Below are 18,013 nucleotides of genomic sequence, written 5' to 3'. Positions count from 1 at the left end.
ATCTGTCGACCTGTCATCATCTCAAAAGGAGAGACGCCTGTGGATGCATGTGGAGTGGCCCTGATGGCCGAGAGGACAATATTCAAAATATTTGTTTCCTCTGGCCGTTTTGGTGATTGGTCCAACCCAGTCGATTTGGAGGTCAGACCAAGGAAATGCAATGCAGAGGTGCTCGGTGAAGTGGTTTGGATGGTTGGAACTGTCCACAAACCAAACATCCTTCAACATAGCTTTTTACATCTTTTTTCATCCCTGGCCAGTAGGCAATTTGCTTTAATGCTCTAAAAGTAGCTTTAAAACCCTTATGTCCTGCGGACGGAAGGTCATGAGCATGAACTAACACAGAAAACAGAACAAAGTCATATTTCTGTGGATTCGGGTCAGATTTGTGACTTTGTGGGTTAAAACTGTCGACTGAAAAACTTTGCGTGGCTGCCGCACATTCTCACGGCAGGTGAAAACTGTGCACAAATATATGCACACTTTCACGCAACGTTGGTTTTGATACATCCCAACGTGGGCGTAGATTCTTGCGCAGGCAACTTTTTTATGCGTACGCACCGTTTATACATGCGGCCCCTGGTGAATCAATCATCTGGTGTGTGCAACGTTCGCTTGCTCTTTAGTAAATAAAGCAAAGCCATTTTCTTTATTTTATCTTTATTTCATCAACCGAAGACAGACCAGAAAAAAACAAAGACGCTCCTCCATCTTCAAATGCACATCTAGTCTGTGTCCCGGTCTGAATATAGTGCATCCAACTGGAGGCGTTGGGCACTTTTTTGCTGCTTAAAATGTGTTCAGTGTGAACGTACCATTAGAGCTGAGGGTCTGCAGAAGAGCCGAACTGCTACAGTACCCTACCCCATGCATTGCCTCCAGGCAATTGAGGGAGCTTGTCAGGATGGTCTTGGTAGAAAATAGCGATAAGGGTCAGGTCCAAAATGAATGACCTGTGGATCCATGATCTTTCCTCAGGTCCATGGCCCTCCCAGTAGTGTTGGGCAGTATTGCTCATTTTCATACCACGGTATGACCTTCAGAAAATACCAGGGTAAATGGTATTACAGGTGGTGCCGCGAGGCTGCTCTGATGTTGCTATCATTCTGAGCAGTGCTGCAGGAGTCACAGAATGGGTTTACCTCTAATTATGTCAAACAGATCAAACAAGTTAAACTACGTCTTTTTAGAGTTTTAAGTTTCAAAATAAACTGACTCGTAAGCAGGCAGTATGGTCGCTCGGCAGCCGACTCATCGACGCGCCGTCAAGTGGTTGTTCGGCATTCGTTTTCGCACAGACCTTTCATAGTTCCTGAGACACCCCGAGCCAAGCTCCTGGGAAACCCCTCCCACTGCAGCATACGTCACTGCATGGGATTTCTTCCCGGGGGAGTCCAATGCGGGAAAAAAAGTCTGAGACTCGTCACTCGATGTTGTTTATCCACAAACTGGTCCAGGATTAAGCTCCAAAGTTTTTATCAGTCAGATTCCACTGTGAAAATATCTGTTTTTTTTCCCCTTTTATGAGTTTTTGGCCATTTGACTATCTTTATAAACCGCTGTTTCCTGGTACAACAGTCAGCTGTGGAAGCAATCACTTTTTTTCTTTTTTCTTTCTGTTTTTGAAGCAAGTGGTTGAAGCAAATGCAGCATCTGAGCGCTTTCAGCACAAACAAACACTCCCACGAACTTCTGACCAATCACACCATATAGTTCGTATGTGTTCTTATGTGGAGGGGGGGTGGTGAAAAGTTTGACCTGCGGGTTGCGACAAGAAGTGCCGAAATGTGGGCAATGCAAACAGAAGTGACTCAATTTTCATCGTGAAACTGCAACAGTTCGGCACGATTTCGGCAGTAGCATGCTGGAGCCTTTACCTTGGTCATTTCAAAGCTGATGCATGCTATTAGCAAGAAAGGTCTTTGTGCCAATAATGTTTGCACTCCTTTCCTTGTTTGCAGCACGAGCTTACTGGCCGGTCATGAGTCAGACAAAAAAAGTCACAGAATGTAAAAACAAAAGGAGTCCAAATGTTTGCTTGAATTAAGAAAATTGCAGTTGGTTGGTCTGTAAGAATGTCTGATAGGATTACTACAGCCAGCTAGGCGCGTTTAAACAAGTCCAGCTGTGCAAGCTGTGGACAGCTTTATTTTTTTATTTTTTTCCAGCTTAGGGGCAGGAGAGATGGAGGTGTCCCTGCCCCCACCCCCTTTTTGTTTATTTTCTGAATGAGCTGAGGTGATCAGAGCATGCGTCAGTAGTAACATGGGGTGTCTTCTTAAATGTTTATCCCAGTTTCATATGCGCTTCACCTCATATGTCATCATTTTTTATATCATCCTCATATTTTGATACCAAATACCTGATAACAAAATACCTTCATACCGCAGAAGCCTAACTCCCAGTCTACCAGATACTGAAGGCCTCTCCCTCAGCATCCAGAATGCGGTTAACAGTGAAGGCAGGGTGGTCATCAATGGGTGGGAGGAGAGGGCATGATAGGTGGGCCTAACCCTCCCACTGTCTTTGTGGGGTCCATATGACCCCACTCATGTTTGGTGTGGTGGTGGAGTCCTCCTGACCCCCACCTGATTAAGCCGTGGTTTGGGAGGGCAAAGGAGGTTTGGGGTGGGGTCGTTAGGTGATGTTTATGGGTGGCCTGGCTTGCTCCTCAAGAAGCAGCCATGACTTTTACTTGCTAGCTTTGTTAGTGCTCAGCATGGACAGGACTCTGAGACAGGCTTGATCTGTAAAACATGAAAGGTTGGATAGATTTTCATGGAGGTGGCTAAGGCCAGTCTTACCGCAGATGGGTTGATGATGCGTTCAATGAAGAAGGGACCAATGAACCAAAGAGCCAGTTTGTAGGTGTGTTTTTCAAGTTTATGTCCCGGGTGGAGAGCCAGAATTTCTGTCCCACTTTGTAATCTGGAGCAGAGGAACGTGGTCGGTTGGCAAACCTCTTGTTTTGTTTGACTGTCCTTAACAGAGTCTCCTTGGTTTGGAGCAAGAAATGTCTACATTTCCTGATGTTGTGCTGGACAGAGGGGACTAGAATTTCTATTTCAATGTTAGGAGAAAGTGGTGGAGAGTAACCAAGGGATGATTCAGTAGGAGAAAAATGATTAGCAGAGGATGTGTGTGTGTTACATGTGAGTATGGGTTATTGTTTATAATGCACCAGAGAGTGGCCTCCAATTCCTGGTTACAACATTCAGATTGACCACTGGACTGAGGGTGACAACCGGATGTCAGGCTAGAAGTCGCTCCCAGGGCACTGCAGAATGCTTTCCAAATCTGAGAAATAAACTGGATCACAGTCAGAAACTATATGGAGTGGGATGCCATGAATTCCAAAAACATGTTGGACCAGGAGATTAGTAGTTTTAAAAGCAGAAGGTAAGTTACCTTCCAACCACTGATGCCATTCTTCAAGAGCTATCTTGATAACAGTAAGTTCACGGTCACCAACATCATGTGTTTGCTCGGCCGAGGACAGGTGATAGGTGAAAAAAGTGCATGGGTGGACCTTCTTGTCATGGTCAGTTCTCTGGGAAAGCACAGCTCCCTCCCTCGTGTCAAACACATCCACTTCCAGGATGAACTGTTTCTTGGGTGCAAAAGGATGGGACCAGATGAAAACAATGACTTCAACTCACCAAAAGCTGTCTGTGCCTCAGGAGTCCATTGGAACGATTTCAAAATAGAGGCAAGTTGAGTGAGCAGGGCTGGCACCTGGCTGTAGTTTGGGATAAATCTGCGATAGATATTGACAAAACCCAAAAAAACGTTGCAATTGTCGATGATCTGAAGGAACTGTCCACTTAGCTCTGATCTTTTTCGGGTCTGTGCAGAAGTGGCCCTGCTCAAAATAAAGCCCCAAAAGGAGACTGAAGTGACATAAAATTCACATTTTTCTGCCTTGATAAAAAGCTTGTTTTCATGGAGCTGTTGTAACACTGCACAAACATGCTTGAGGTGTTAATCATTATCACAGGAGTAGATTGAGATGTCGACTAGATAAACAAAAATGTTCAAAAAGTCCCATAAAATATCTTTAAGGGACTGGAAGACTGTCAGCGCATTGGTGGAGCCAAAAGGCATAATAAGATATTCGAATTGCACTAATGAGGTCTTAAAGGCAGTCTTCCATTCGTCACCCTCCCTGATACTTATCAAATAAGCATTGCAGAGATCCAATTTGAGAAAATGGTGGCTGAATAGAACTGTCCGTGAACAAAGTCAGTGAGAGGAAGTGGATACTTATTGTTATCTGTGATTTAATTTAATCCTCTATAATCTATGCACAGCCTCAGTCCTTTTTTTCAACAAAGAAGAAACCACCTCCTACAGGAGACGTTGAGGCTGGGCACAGCCCTAAGAGGAGACGTGGGTTCCCCTTCACAAGGGCTCACCACCTGTGGGAGGGGCCTTAGGGGTCAGGTGTTGGGCAGTAATTGAGGGTGAGAACCTTGGCGGTCTGATCCTCGGCTACAGAAACTGGCTCTAGGGCAGTGGTGTCCAAAGTCGGACCTCAAGGGCTGGTGTCCTTCTGTGGCCTCATGTCTTGGTCACTCAGGTGAAGAGAAGGGCAGAGCTGTCAACTGACCACTACCTGGTGGTGAGTTGGTGGTTGGGGAGGATGCTGGTCACATCTGGCAGACCAAAATGTGTAGTGGGGGTCTGCTAGGAATGTCTGGCAGAGTCTCCCATCAGACGGAGCTTTAACTCACACCTCTGGGAGAAATTTGAACACATTCCAGGGGAGGTTGGGGACATTAAGTCTGAGTGGGCCATGTTCCATGCCTCTATTGTCAAGGCGGCTTACCTGAGTTGTGGCCGTAAGGTTGTCAGTGCCTGTCGTGGCGGCAACCCTCAAACCCTCTGGTGGACACCGGCGGTGAGGGATGCTGCCGAGATAAGGAAGGAAGCCTAACAGGGCTTTATGGCTTGTGGGACTCCGGAAGCAGCTGATAGCTATCGGCAGTCCAAGCAGACTGCATCTTGGGTGGTTGCTGAGGCAAAAACTTGGGTGTGGGAGGAGTTTGGAGAGGCCATGGAAAAAGATTTCGGTTATCAGCATCAAGGCGATTCTGGTCCACCATCCGGTGTCTCGGGGGGGAAAGCAGTTCGCCACCAACACTGTTTATGGTGGTGCGTTGCTGACCTCAACTCAGCAAACTACTTTGAAGACCTCCTCATTCCCACCGACACATCTTTCCCTGAGGAAGCAGAGTTTTGGGACCCTGGGTTGGACTCTCCAATCTCTGGTGCTGAGGTCACCAAGGTGGTTAAAAAAAACTCCTCGGTGGCAAGGCACCGGGGATGGATGAGATTCGCCCTGGAGTTCTATATGTTGTGGGGTTGCATTGCTTGATGCAACTCTACAAAATTGTGTGGATATTAGGGACAGTTCCCCTGAATTGGCAGACCAGGGTGGTGGTCCCTGGGATCCCTTTCTCGGCATGGACAAGATGTTGAGGTGATCCATTTTGGTGGCCTCAAGATCTCATCTCTGCTTTTTGTGGATGATGTGGTCCTTTTGGCTTAATCAGATCATGATCTCCAGCTCTCACTGGAGCTCTTCGCAGCCGTGTGTGAAGTGGCCGGGATGAAATCCGAGACCATGGTCTTGAGCCGGAAAAGGGGAGGGTGCTTTCCTCAGGTCGGGGAAGCGGTCCTGCCCCAAGTGGAGGAGTTTAAGTATCTCGGGGTCTTGTTCACGAATGAGGGAAGAATGGAGTGGGGGATTGATTAGCGGATTGGTGCTGCATCTGGCTTGGGCATCTGGTTTAGATGCCTCCTGGACGCCTCCCTGGTGACATCTCCCTGGTGAGGTGATCCACTCCCACTGGGAGGAAACCCAAAGGAAGACCCAGGACACACTGGAGAAACTGTTTCTCAGCTGGCCTAGGAACGCCTTGGGATTCTCCCAGACGAGCTGGCTCAAGTGGCTGGGGAGAGAAGTCTGGGTCTGTCTCCTTAGGCTGCTGCCCGCGTGACCCAACCCTGGATAAGCGGAAGAAAATGGATGGACGGACAGTTGCAAAATGTCCTTCCAGCTATTTATTATTTGCACCACTTACTTGGCCCAACCTTTTTGTGTACTGTAGTTAAGGCTATAAAATCACTTTATTTATTAAAAATGATACAATTTCTTAGTTTAAACCTTTGATATCTTTACCATGTTTCATTCTGGAAAAAATGGTTTATGAGATCAAAAAGTTTATGCATTCTGTTTCCCAATTTTGGTGTTATTAAAATTGTATGTATTGTGTGTCTGATTCTTCCAGCCCAGCCTCACCCTGCTGCAGATCCTCAGTTACATCCCTCAAAAGACACAGACAGATTTAAGAAGCCTCAGCATGACCTTCAGAAACCCACATGCCCACAATGTGGCCTCACAGAACCTGAACACAGACTGCCCCTTGATTCACTGAGTTCAGTTCAGCTAAAAAGCTCAAAGTCATCGATGAGCAGCAGTCAAAGCAGCGACCAGAACAGGAGCAACAGAAATGGACCAGGATCAAACCAAACTGCTGGAGCACCCAGAGGTGGGCAGTAACAAAGTAAATTTACTCGAGTACCCCACTTACATACAGTTTTTGAGAATTTGCCTTTTACTGGAGTGGCATTAAAAAACATTTACTTAGAATCAAGTACATTTAAACAATAAAATCATGCATTTTTGGAAGGTTTCAGTAGATAAAGTAGTTACAGCCTTTCTTGTTGGTGCTCAGCTCTTGTTAGGATGTCATTATCCTGAGTCAATAGCAACCAATAATGCTTGAGTGCTGCTAACTCTTCCCCTACAAGACATCAAACTTTTGCAGTTGCATTCGGTGTCCGAGCTGCACTTCAAACTGCTGTACCACAGGTACCATCCATATTGACATCGGGGCAGTCCCCCTGGATTTGCAGACAGGGGTGGTATTCCCCTTATTTAAAAATGGGGACTGCAGAGTGTGTTCCAACTACAGGGGGATGACTCCTAAACCATCCTGGTAGGGTCTGTTCAGGGGTCCTAGAGAGGATAGGGTCTGTCGGATAGTTGAATTTTTGATTCAGCCAGAGTAGTGTGGTTTTTGTCCTGGTCATGGAACACTGGACCAGCTCTACCCCATAGCAGGGTTCTGGAGGGTGCTTGGGAGTTTGCTCAACCAGTCACGCCTTCTCCAAGTCCACAAAACACATGTAGTGTTTTGTAGACTTGGAGCAGGTGTTCAACCATGTCCCTCAGGGAGTCCTTTGGGGAGTACTCCGGGAATACGAAGTACCAGACCCATTGATATGGGCTGTTAGATCCCTGTACAACCGGTGTCAGTCTGGTCTGCATTGCCAGCAGTAAGTCAAGCTCGTTTCCAGTGAGAGTTGGACTCCGCCATGACTGCCCTTCTGTTCATAACTTTTATGGACAAAATTTCTAGGCACAGCCAAGGTGTTGAGGTGATCCGTTTTGGTGACAGGAGCTTGGGAGCAAAACAAATTATAAAATGGCAGCTGCAGTCACGTTGCTGTCAGAGTTACCAGTTCTTCTCTGGACCAATCACAAAAATTTAGCCTATCTCCAGTCAGCTAAACGACTGAACACTTGACAGTATCGTTGGTCCCTTTTCTTTTCCCATTTCAACCTTGTCATCAAATACAGGCCTGGCTCCAAAAACATTAAACCTGATGCATTGGCTGTGTCCAAAACGGCAGGACAGGTCCTCTGAAGGTCGAATTTGTCGGCCGCATACGTCACAGCGCGGCGACGAAGGACGTCCAAAACCGAAGACTCCTCCGATGTGGCCGACAAATACGTCCTTCCTGTGGCCCGAATCGAAGGACAGGTCCGATGGATCCTTCCCGGCCCAGCATATCCCATAATGCATTGCGGCCCGACCTGAGATTATTTTATGCTAGTGATGGCGGACCAAGCGAGAGAAAAGAATACATTTTAAATAAAAATATGGTGATATAAAAATTTTTAAAAATTAGCGGTTGTAATTCTAATACTTTTATCATTTGTATGGACATGTTTTTACATATTATTTTTTCGTAATAAAAAACGCGAAATAAACATGAACCTACAGCGGGTCAATTAGTTCTTCAAATGGTACTTTTAAGTTAATTTTATTGTTTTGTGATATTAATAATATCAATGTATTGATATTTTCCTAGTTTTGATTTAAGTTTGCTTGTTTAGCGTCGTCACAGTTGCTAGGTGACAAGACGTACGCCGGGGTAAGGAGGCTAGACCGTCCAAATTCACAGCCTCTTTTTTGCCGGTCTTCCTGGTCTACCGAGGACCCGGCCCGCCGAGACCGGGGAGTCTGGGTCCTCCGAAGGACCCAGCCTGTCGTTTTGGACACAGCCATAGTCCCGTCAGCACACCCTTGATGAGGATTCTGGTAACCCTGGTTGCTGTCCTGCCCCCACTGCAAACACACCAATCATGATCAGCAGTACATGATGTCAAACCGGGCCAGCCCGATCGGAACCTCGCCTGGCCAGGTTCCAGAACTCGGGCTGGAGCCAGCCCAAAAACAGCCCAGCCTGGACATGCAAAAACACCGACCCGGGTTGGAAGCCGGGCCGTGCAGTGCGTAAACGCCTTATGTTTCTCAGCTGGCCTGGGAAAATCTTGGGATTCCCCCAGACGAGGAACTGGCCCAAGTGGCTGGACAGATGGAAGTATGGGTCTCTGTTTAGGTTGCTACCCCTGCGACCCCACAATTCTCGACTACACTCAAGTGAAATTCATTGTTAGAAACTCTAAAATTTTAGGTACTTTCAGTACTTAAGTATTTTATTTTTATTATTATTATTATTATTATTATTATTATTATTATTATTATTATTATTATTATTATTATTATTATTTCACCTTTGCCTAGTACTTAAGTATTTCTGACATCACACACTGCAGTACTTTAACTTAAGTAACAATTTGAGAGAGCTTATTTTACCTTTTTTGGAACAATATTTGACCAGTAGGATCAGTACTTTGACTCAAGGAAATAGTATTTTGTTCACCACCGGCAGCACCCAAGCTCAGTTATCAACAGGTCAAAACATCTCATTGGTTTCTTTTGTTATTGAATCAGTCTCATTTTGAAGAAAATTTTAAGAAAACAGCTGCATTAAACTTATACTGTACACATTTTCTGTGCATATTCTCTTATTTATTTGATATCTTCTCTTCTGTGCTTTTATCATAAATCAATTAAATTCATCTGCAGCCTAAAAGAAAGCAGAACAGCTCCAGTTTGGCTTAGAGTTAAAGGGATAGTTCAGATGTTTTGAAGTGGGGTTCTTTAAAAAGAGTATAAACAATTAATAAATTATCTGCTTTAGTTAGCTATTACAACCAGTAATAGTAGGCAAAAAGGGATTTAGTTTGAACGAATCGGCAAACTCTTTCACATTATATAGGTTATACATTAAATGTAGACTTTTTTCTCAGCTGAAATTATTACATTAATTTTGTTACTCATCTACATCGACACTCCTCAAAGTGTTATCAAAAATGTTTTATTTTGGTTTATTTTATTTCTGTTCACCTTCTGACAAAGCCTGCAACACTCCCCAGCTTTGACTGAAGGGAGATCTTTCTTTACAAACAACACTTGTGAAAGTTTTCTAAGACTCTCCAACTGCTGCACTTTCTGCTAGTTTTATCAAAGAATGTGATCGGCCCCTCCTTGTTTACCATTGAGTGCAAGTTGTTATCTCTGTGAAGCTGTACATCAAATTACTACAGCAGCCACACGTAAAGCTCTTTTTTTTATCCACTCACACCTATTATCATAATTTACACGTGGGGGGTGTATAATTTAAGCAAATAGGCAGGAAAATGTTGAACCCCACTCCACAGGGAATTCTGCCATCGTTTCATTGACTTCCATCAGTAAACAGGATAAAACGACTTGATTTGCATGCAGTTCCAACTCTTTCTGCTCCACGTGAGCATTAAAAAATGTCAGCAATGCTGCAATACGGCTATGTAGGATTGCAAGATGTGTGCTTTATAACCCAATGCTGAGGTTAATGTATGCAATTTCATCTATGCCTAATTTGGGCAACAGAGCAATTATCATGTGACGGCTTCCTCCCAGTTGTTTCTTTTTTATCTTTTTTATCACTGCCTCTGTGGCCTTTTTTGATTTTCCCTGGAGGGCTGAACAAAGCTCTATGATTAAGTAAACAACTTGATCACTGCAGCTCAATAATTCCTCTTTTAAGTCTCAGCTGGTACCACAAACAAACATGCAAGAGATTAATTTAAGGTTAATAGAGTTGTTAATCCTTGGGTTTGATAAAACATGACAAAGAATTATTTTCTTTTTCCTCTGTAGGCTCGTGTTTCCAGCTGCTGCTGGCGTGCCTGTGGTGTCAGTGCTCCGTGCTGCTCCTGGGATTGTTGGAGGCCAGCTCCTGCTGCCTTCAGGGCCTCTGTTCCTCCTGCTGCTGCTGCTGCTCGGACGTCCAGGATGTGTCAGTGGAGGATCTCAGCTGCCGCAGCCAATGCCACTCGGTGCTGTCGGAGGCGTGCTGCGAGCCCACCGAGTGTCTCGAGTTTTGTTTGGATTGCTGCGAGATCTGTCATCGCAGCTAGAGCCAGATCTTTAGGCTCAGTTAAGACCTGCCACTAGCATCCTTGTGGGGGTCACTGGTAGGCTTACATTTTTGACTAAAAGTTGTAAACTGAACAGAACAATGTGCAAAAGTCTTGAGTTTCGCACATTTTATTTATATTTTGATTTCAAACAGCCAGATTGTATTGTTATTGTTCAAAATGGACTTGATCAAGCTCATCAAGCTTTCTGAAATCCTTTGATTTCATTAGTTCAGTACCTGACTCTTTTCACAAAGTTGTTCAACTTTTAATGCTATAAAACTCTAATTTATGAATCATTCAGACATAATAAGCACCTAAACTCAAAAAACCAGAGTGGTGTCGATGCATAACATTAAAGTTTTAAACAGGATCCTTATAGACTTTAGATTCAGCACTTTGTCACTAAGAAACAATTTGTTTCGGTTTTTTAATGGGGTTTTAAAACATACAATGGATAACACAGTTTGAGACATGAAGTAGTATTTTATCACCAACAGAATTCCCAAAGAGCTAATAGCTGAAAACTCATCCTCTGTTTCTCTTTCAGAAGACAGTACTGCAAATGGGTGAAGACTAGCCTGGTTCAAACCAGACCCTGTCCTTCACTTTGCTTCGTACGAGGGTCTGGACTTCATGCATAGAGAATCGATTTCTTGCAGGAGGCGTGGCCTCTGCTGAAACGTGTGTGTTGTCGCTGTGACGGAGGCTAAGCTAAGAAGCTAACCGGAAATCGCGTGTGCTGTAAACAGCCCTACTGAGAGGAGAAATATACTGAGCTGAACGAGACGACTGTAAATGAGAGCTGCTGCTTTGTCAGACTAATTTATTTTAATTTGAAGCCTTATCAACACAGACTGGCTTCATTCACTTCCTTCACTGCCGTATGATAAAATAACTAGCAGACACTGTGCAGAAAATCTACGTTGTTCAAAACTCCGCCTTCTGTTTGCTGATTGGCCCAGGTACCTTTGACACCCCCCCCCCCCCACTCATAATTTTCTGGAGCCGCCACTGGTGGGCAGGGCAGGGTTGAGAAGACAAACAATGGAAAACTACTGGGGTATGTTAGAAACACTTGAAGGTGATGAACACAAGGAAAATACATAAATAATTACCACAAGAAATAAACAAAAATAAATCTCAGAATGAAAAAAGTTAAACTGAAAAACACAGACCATGATACCATTACAATACACATACTTACAACATAAGTTTTTATCATTGTGGTGGTTTTTATTAACATGTAGGTATTTACAGTTTATTTTGTTATGCACAATAAGCTTTTTGCATGATAAAATGATATTTTATTTTATGTTTGCTTTGGTGGCAGCATTAAGCTCCAGTATGTTGCCTATTAAAGATGCAATTTTCAGATACTGCTGTGAATCATTTGTTTTAACCCTGCACTTGTTTATTTTATTTCTCTTCCTCTTCCTCAGTTTTTTAAGTACACTCTGAACAATATACTTTTTAATTGTCATATATTGGACTGAATTGGAGTTTAAAAATAACCAACTCCCTTAGGAAAGTTTTCAAAAACATCAAAAAGCCTGAAGACCACTTTAAAAAATAAGTCTGGCTCTTTGGTGCACAACTTATAAAAAAGTAAGATATTTGAAATTTATTTTGTGCATCATGCCTATTTGAAATAAATGATTTCTGTTGCTCAGTATTCCTCAAAAACTGAAAATCTGGCCTCATGTGAGCTTCATAGCTTCAATGAATTGCCATTTATTCTCACCAAAAAAAAAAAAGAAAAAAAAAAAGAAAAAGAGAGAAAGAAACCGGATGGGTTCCTTTGAATCACTAACATTATTTATGTGATCACACATTAAAGGATTTTCCACTGAAATGCCTCACTTGCATGTGTTTCAGTAAATTCTGACCCTGAGCAGGAGAGGTGGGGAACTTGACTCTGATCTGTTCAGTTTCTCATGTTCAGATTACAAATTTGACTTTTTCCTGCACAGCTCTTCTCAGCTCAAGAGTTTTGCAATGTGGGACTTGTCAGCTCCTTCTTTGATCCCTTTTCATATTTGTCAAATAAAGCGCTTAGAACATAAAAAAGATGCTTGTTGTCTCCAGATCTCAGAAGATCTGAGCAGGCTCTGGTAAAGCTGTAGTGTGAGATGACAGCAGAGAGGCAGAGTAAACAGCCAAAAATAAAACAAAGTGGTGAAAAAGACATCTCTGTCAATCTGTCCTGGTGAGCTAAGAGGCTCGTTTAAATGACGATAAAGGCAGTAAATGGAATTGATGTAGCTCTTTTGCCCACAACACATTTGAATTCTGCGAGGGACAACAAAAAGGAATAATATTTAATTTAGTGCGGGGCAAACCTGCTCCATAAAATTTGCACACATACAGTTTGTTCCACTTGTCCACATCAATTTGTTCTAACCTTTACCCACAGCTCGTCTCTCTCCACTTATTCAGTGTTATCTGTATCATCCATCCACTGTAGAGTCGCAGAGAGACACTAGAATCCCACAGATCCATCTTTTTGTCTGGTTTTGTGTCATTAAAATAAATAATTTCAAATACTCAAAAGTCATTAGTACTTTTATAAATATGAAATCATTTTAAAGTAATTTGTTTATACTAGATGAGGCATGGTGGCTGTTGGTAGAGCTGCTGTCTCTCAGCACGAAGGTTGCCAGATTGAATCCTGACTAGGGATCTTTCTGGGTAGAGTTTGCATGTTCTCTCTGAAAGTTTGGGTTCTCTCCAGCCACTGACCAAAAACATGACGGTTAGGTTAACTGGTAACTGTAAATTGTCTCTAGGTGTGAGTGAGAGCATGAATTATTGTCTGTCTCGTTTGTATCTGTGTGTGGTCCTGTGATGGACTTGAGACCTGTCCCCTGTACCCCCCACCTTGTACAGTGACTACTGGATATGGACACCAGTGATCTCTGTGACTTTGAAAGGAAGAAGCAGGTAAAAGATATGGATGGATGGTGATTGTGTCAGTAGATGGTGTCACTCTCCAGTGTCATTCCAGTGTGCTCTCACTATGCCTACCATGGGCCCGGCCTACAGAGAAAGCTCATTTCAGTTGGTTGGAAACTGGCGTGTATCGTAAGCCCACCCACACAGACCAATATTTGCGTTTTGACTCCCACCACCCACTGGAACACAAGTTAGGAGTGATCAGGACTCTGTACCACAGAGTCGGTTGGTTATTAAACCAGTGGTTATTCCGTATGTTGCGGGTGTTTCAGAGAAACTGAGATGTTTATTTTCTAAACATGATGTCCCAGTAGCTTTCAAACCCCAAAACACATTACGGCAAAGGCTGGTTCACCCCAAAGATCCGGTGCCCTGGCACAAACAGAGCAATATTGTATATGCTGTTAAGTGCCAGGAGGAATGCGACCAGTTATACATCGGGGAAACAAAGCAGCCACTGTTCAAAAGAATGTCCCAACACAGACGAGTTACATCTAATGGCCAGAACTCTGCAGTTTTCACTCATTTACAGGCCAGCGGTCACTCTTTCAGAGATGAGGATGTTCTCATTCTTGATAGAGAGGAACGTTGGTTTGAGAGAGGAGTAAAAGAAGCCATTTTTGTGAAGAAAGACCGTCCATCATTAAACAGAGGTGGGGGCCTCCATTTTCAGCTGTCCTCCTCCTACAGCGCTGCCATTGGCGGTATCTCTTCACCCCCTGTTAACAATAGGTGTTAATTAGGTGTGAACGATAGCCATGTGATGTATCAGTCACCTGGAGGCAGGACTCAAAAGCCTGAATTTTGCCTGAAACTCTCAGACTGAAGAAGTCTCTTGGAAGAGAGACGAAACGTTTCATTAAAGAAGAACCCGTCCAGAAGACCTATTCAATTTTTTTCCTTTTGATTTTTTACCTGGATTACTGAGATGCATCAGGACACTCATTTCATTTATTTGTGTCCGGGATCTCGTTCTTTTGGTCACAATCCACAGGGCTGGGATGTAGAGATGGACCAAGTAAATTGAGAGTTTTGTGTCTTGACTCAGCTCATTCCTTACCACAACATAATGGAGCCACTCCCTCATCACTGCAGACGTCCATTGGTCATTGGTCCATCACCTGTTCCATCCTTCTGTCATTCATGAACAAGGCCCTCAGATACACTGTAAATTATTACTAATCTTTTCTTGTTTTTGCAAAAGGGGCGACTGTTACTTAAAATGTGTATTGTAAACTACTCAAAACAAGTTTTTGCTTTACTAATGTCTCTGAGCTGAGACAACTCACATTTACGACTTCTACGCCTATGCTATGTGACTGCCCGATCCGTCCCGGTAGCATGATCCGTACTGTCAGCTCATTTGCGCATGCGCTTAATGATAAACGTCTGGAATGTGCTCGATTTAGTGGAAAAAAAGAAATACTAAAAATATTTATTTCTGTACTTAATTATAAAGGTGTGTAACATTATATTCTGAAAACAGTTTTAATATTGTATACATTTTGATTAATAAAATACGATTAGATTTAAACGATTAGACTAGACGAAAAGATTTACGATGCATTTATATTTATTTATAAGAATTTGCAAACTATTTTCTAGACAATTGTGTTATAACTCATCTTATCTTCATTTAATTTTTTTCCTGGAATAAAAATTCACAGCTGTTGCAAATGTTGCCTTTTCTACGAAACATTGCATATGATGAAAGACTGAAATCGAATGAATTCTGTCATCAGTTCAGCGAAATGCTACATGCTAAAAAAAACAATGCTTCCGGGACAGTACGGATCAGGCAGCCACAGTCTGCATGGTTGCTGACTGCATTGTTTCTGTTGCATTATAATGATTCCTGCCCATGATCTTTACTTGGTAGTTCAGCTGTTAGTTTGTTCAGTTTGTTTCTTTTTTTCTAACCACCTCATTTGATTGGTGCAGAGCCTGTGAGGGATCATGGATAATTTTCTTTTCTTTCCCATTCCGTCACAAAAGTTGTATATTATCTTGATATTTTGTAAAAGCAGCACACATGACAGCATAAACTGACTTATTCTTGTTCTGTCATTCTCCAAGGTGATGTGATGTAATTCACTAATGGTAAGCCTGAAAACTGTTAGTGAGTGCAGTTGTTGTGGAATAGCTGATGACTCTCGTACCACCCTGTTCATTGTTTTGTGTTAATGATTCAAGCCTTTCACATGGTGAAATACTCAATTTTACATGTTAAAATGTTACTAATGCATATAAAAAAGAATTGATTATGACTATAATTTACATTTAATATTAACATGAGAAATGAAATGTGACAATTTCTGATAAAGGTGAGTAATGTTGAGTCAGTTACTTGTAAACATTAGTTTTTCAATTTTTAAATTTTAGTAATGGATTATCTTGGACATAACACTTTATGGAAACAGAGCTTGAATTGTTTGGTTTTTGACTTTGTAAAAACTAAACGGCTTTAGTAATGATTACAAATTTGGGTTTACAGTGTACTTGAACTCTTATTAGCATTATCCCCAACCCAGAGGGAGTGTGCCACCTTCTTCTAGGACCAAGTCCTCTGACATAAGCTGACTCTCACCCCAGCTGTTTGATAAAAATCCATCTGACACCTGCTTCCTTGAGACATTTTGCAGGGGTTCAGGTAAAATGGAGATCAAGTCCCCAACATCTTTATTTCTTATTAAAAAGACAATTTGTCTTGATGATGATGTCTCGATTTGGTAGTCGATTCCATCTCAAAAGCCGATGAACGATCAAGTCTGAAAACTAAAGACAAAAAAGGTTGGATTTGCCAAAAATCCCAGAACTTTTAGTTTCCTATATTTTGAAGTAACTATTTATTTTCTGCAATTGTTGGATAGATAGATTGATACAACAGGACTGAGCATCACAGATAGATGATGACCTAGTGAAACGTGTTTTCAACTTGAAATGTTTAAGGAAAAAAATAAATAAAAATCTTTCAACACTTCTTATATTCTGCATATTTGTCTTCTCGGCTGCCTCCAAAGCTGTGTGACAATAGTTGTAGCCTCTTCCATCAAAACAAGGATTATGTGTGCTGTATGAAGTGCTGTCTGTTTAAAAAAAGGGGGAATAATAACACCTAATAGTCATTCTGTCAGATGTGGCCGTCTGCTTGAAAGGAAACAAAAATAAATATAAGTAGATTTGAATATCTAACATTTGAGGCTGACGCAGAGAGGACAGATCAAAGATAAGAGAGGCACAGCTGAGGGGGGCAATCATAAACATACTGTCTCATTTTAATAAGTGAAGGAAAGTGTTTTCAAACTGGAGCAGAGCATCAAGTTTCATGTGTTTGGAAGGGTGGGAGGTGTGTGTGTGTGTGTGTGTGTGTGTGTGTGTGTGTGTGTGTAGTAAAGAACATCAGAATGCAGTTAATGAGGCGTGGGGTACGTTGTGATCAAACGAGTGATCACAACGTTTGTATTTAAACTGGTTTTACACAGAATGACTGCAGGTGTATTTCAGCCCTAAATGTAAACCTTAACTAGCTGAGTTTTACAAAAACTACCAAAAAACAACCAGCTTTGTGTCCATCACGAGACATACAAACTGGTGTTGAAACCTTTAATTAAATCAAAAATGTATTTTTGATTGTGTTTAAACTTTAATCAATATACTTTTTAATTAATATTGATGGAAAAAACCTCAATAATAACAATTATAATGCATTTTATTTATAGGCATCAATGTTACAAAATGAAATCTGTAATGTAGCACAACTGTTCAAATTTATTATGTAGATGCCAAAATAAAGATATCTTTATATTTGCTAATTTTTTTTATTTTTTTCGGTTTTATGCTACTGTTTGTTATAATTTATTTATTCGTTTTGTCTAAAGCCATGGTTCTCAATTCGTAGTACCAAGTCCCACTGGTGGTCCACATTGGGACTCATGCAAGAACCGTTCGTTCACAGATTTGTTCTTAAGTTGTGCGTACGAGTGATTTAGGAGAATTTGTGGCATTCACCAATTTTCTCGTAAGATTTTTTTTCAGATACAAACAAAATTCACGTGTGGTTCAGACCTGTCGTATATTTTATGTGCAGCCAGTCCGCTGTTATCAAGACTGATTTTCTTCACTAATAACTATATTTCATTAGGTTGAAAGTATTTTGAGTTGAAAATAAATAACATTACACATTATAAATAACATTAAAATATTATTTTTGATACTTTAAGGCCATAACAGAGAAGAAAGTTCAATTAAATTTAGAAAACAGATCTTAAACGGTTCTGTTTGTTTATCACTGAAGAAATTTATCAAAACGGGAACCTTCCAGATTAAAACTACATCTCAAAGTTAATGTACATCTACTTTTATTTTTGTTGCAAACCTGCTCTGTTAAGGCCCCGTCACACTACACAACGCATGCCAACTTTTGAAACATTTTTTATGTCTAAATTGCTAATATTAATA

At 41.9% G+C, this 18,013-nt stretch overlaps 1 protein-coding gene across 3 annotated transcripts in view; it reads left to right on the top strand.

Moving 5' to 3' along the window:
* The window catches only part of LOC106517281 (myoD family inhibitor domain-containing protein), a 23,545-nt gene extending 12,281 nt beyond the window's left edge, over positions 1-11,264 (top strand). The window contains exons 3-5 of one of the 3 annotated variants that reach the window (XR_001310186.1): positions 6,294-6,554; positions 10,341-10,657; positions 11,151-11,264. Coding sequence is in view for 1 of the 3 variants with exons in the window: in XM_014008033.1 (XP_013863487.1) it covers positions 6,294-6,554; positions 10,341-10,600 (521 nt within the window). In the remaining 2 variants the exon portion in view is untranslated. Of the gene's footprint in view, positions 1-6,293; positions 6,570-10,340 lie in introns of all 3 variants that reach the window. The other 2 variants (XR_001310187.1, XM_014008033.1) reach the window with 2 other exon arrangements.
* The last annotated feature ends 6,749 nt before the right edge of the window (positions 11,265-18,013 follow it).

Source organism: Austrofundulus limnaeus, unplaced genomic scaffold (genome assembly GCF_001266775.1).
Source record: "Austrofundulus limnaeus strain Quisiro unplaced genomic scaffold, Austrofundulus_limnaeus-1.0 Scaffold47, whole genome shotgun sequence".
Classification (NCBI taxonomy): domain Eukaryota; kingdom Metazoa; phylum Chordata; class Actinopteri; order Cyprinodontiformes; family Rivulidae; genus Austrofundulus; species Austrofundulus limnaeus.
Note: the sequence above shows the minus strand (reverse complement) of the source record. Positions and strands in the feature narration are given on the sequence as shown.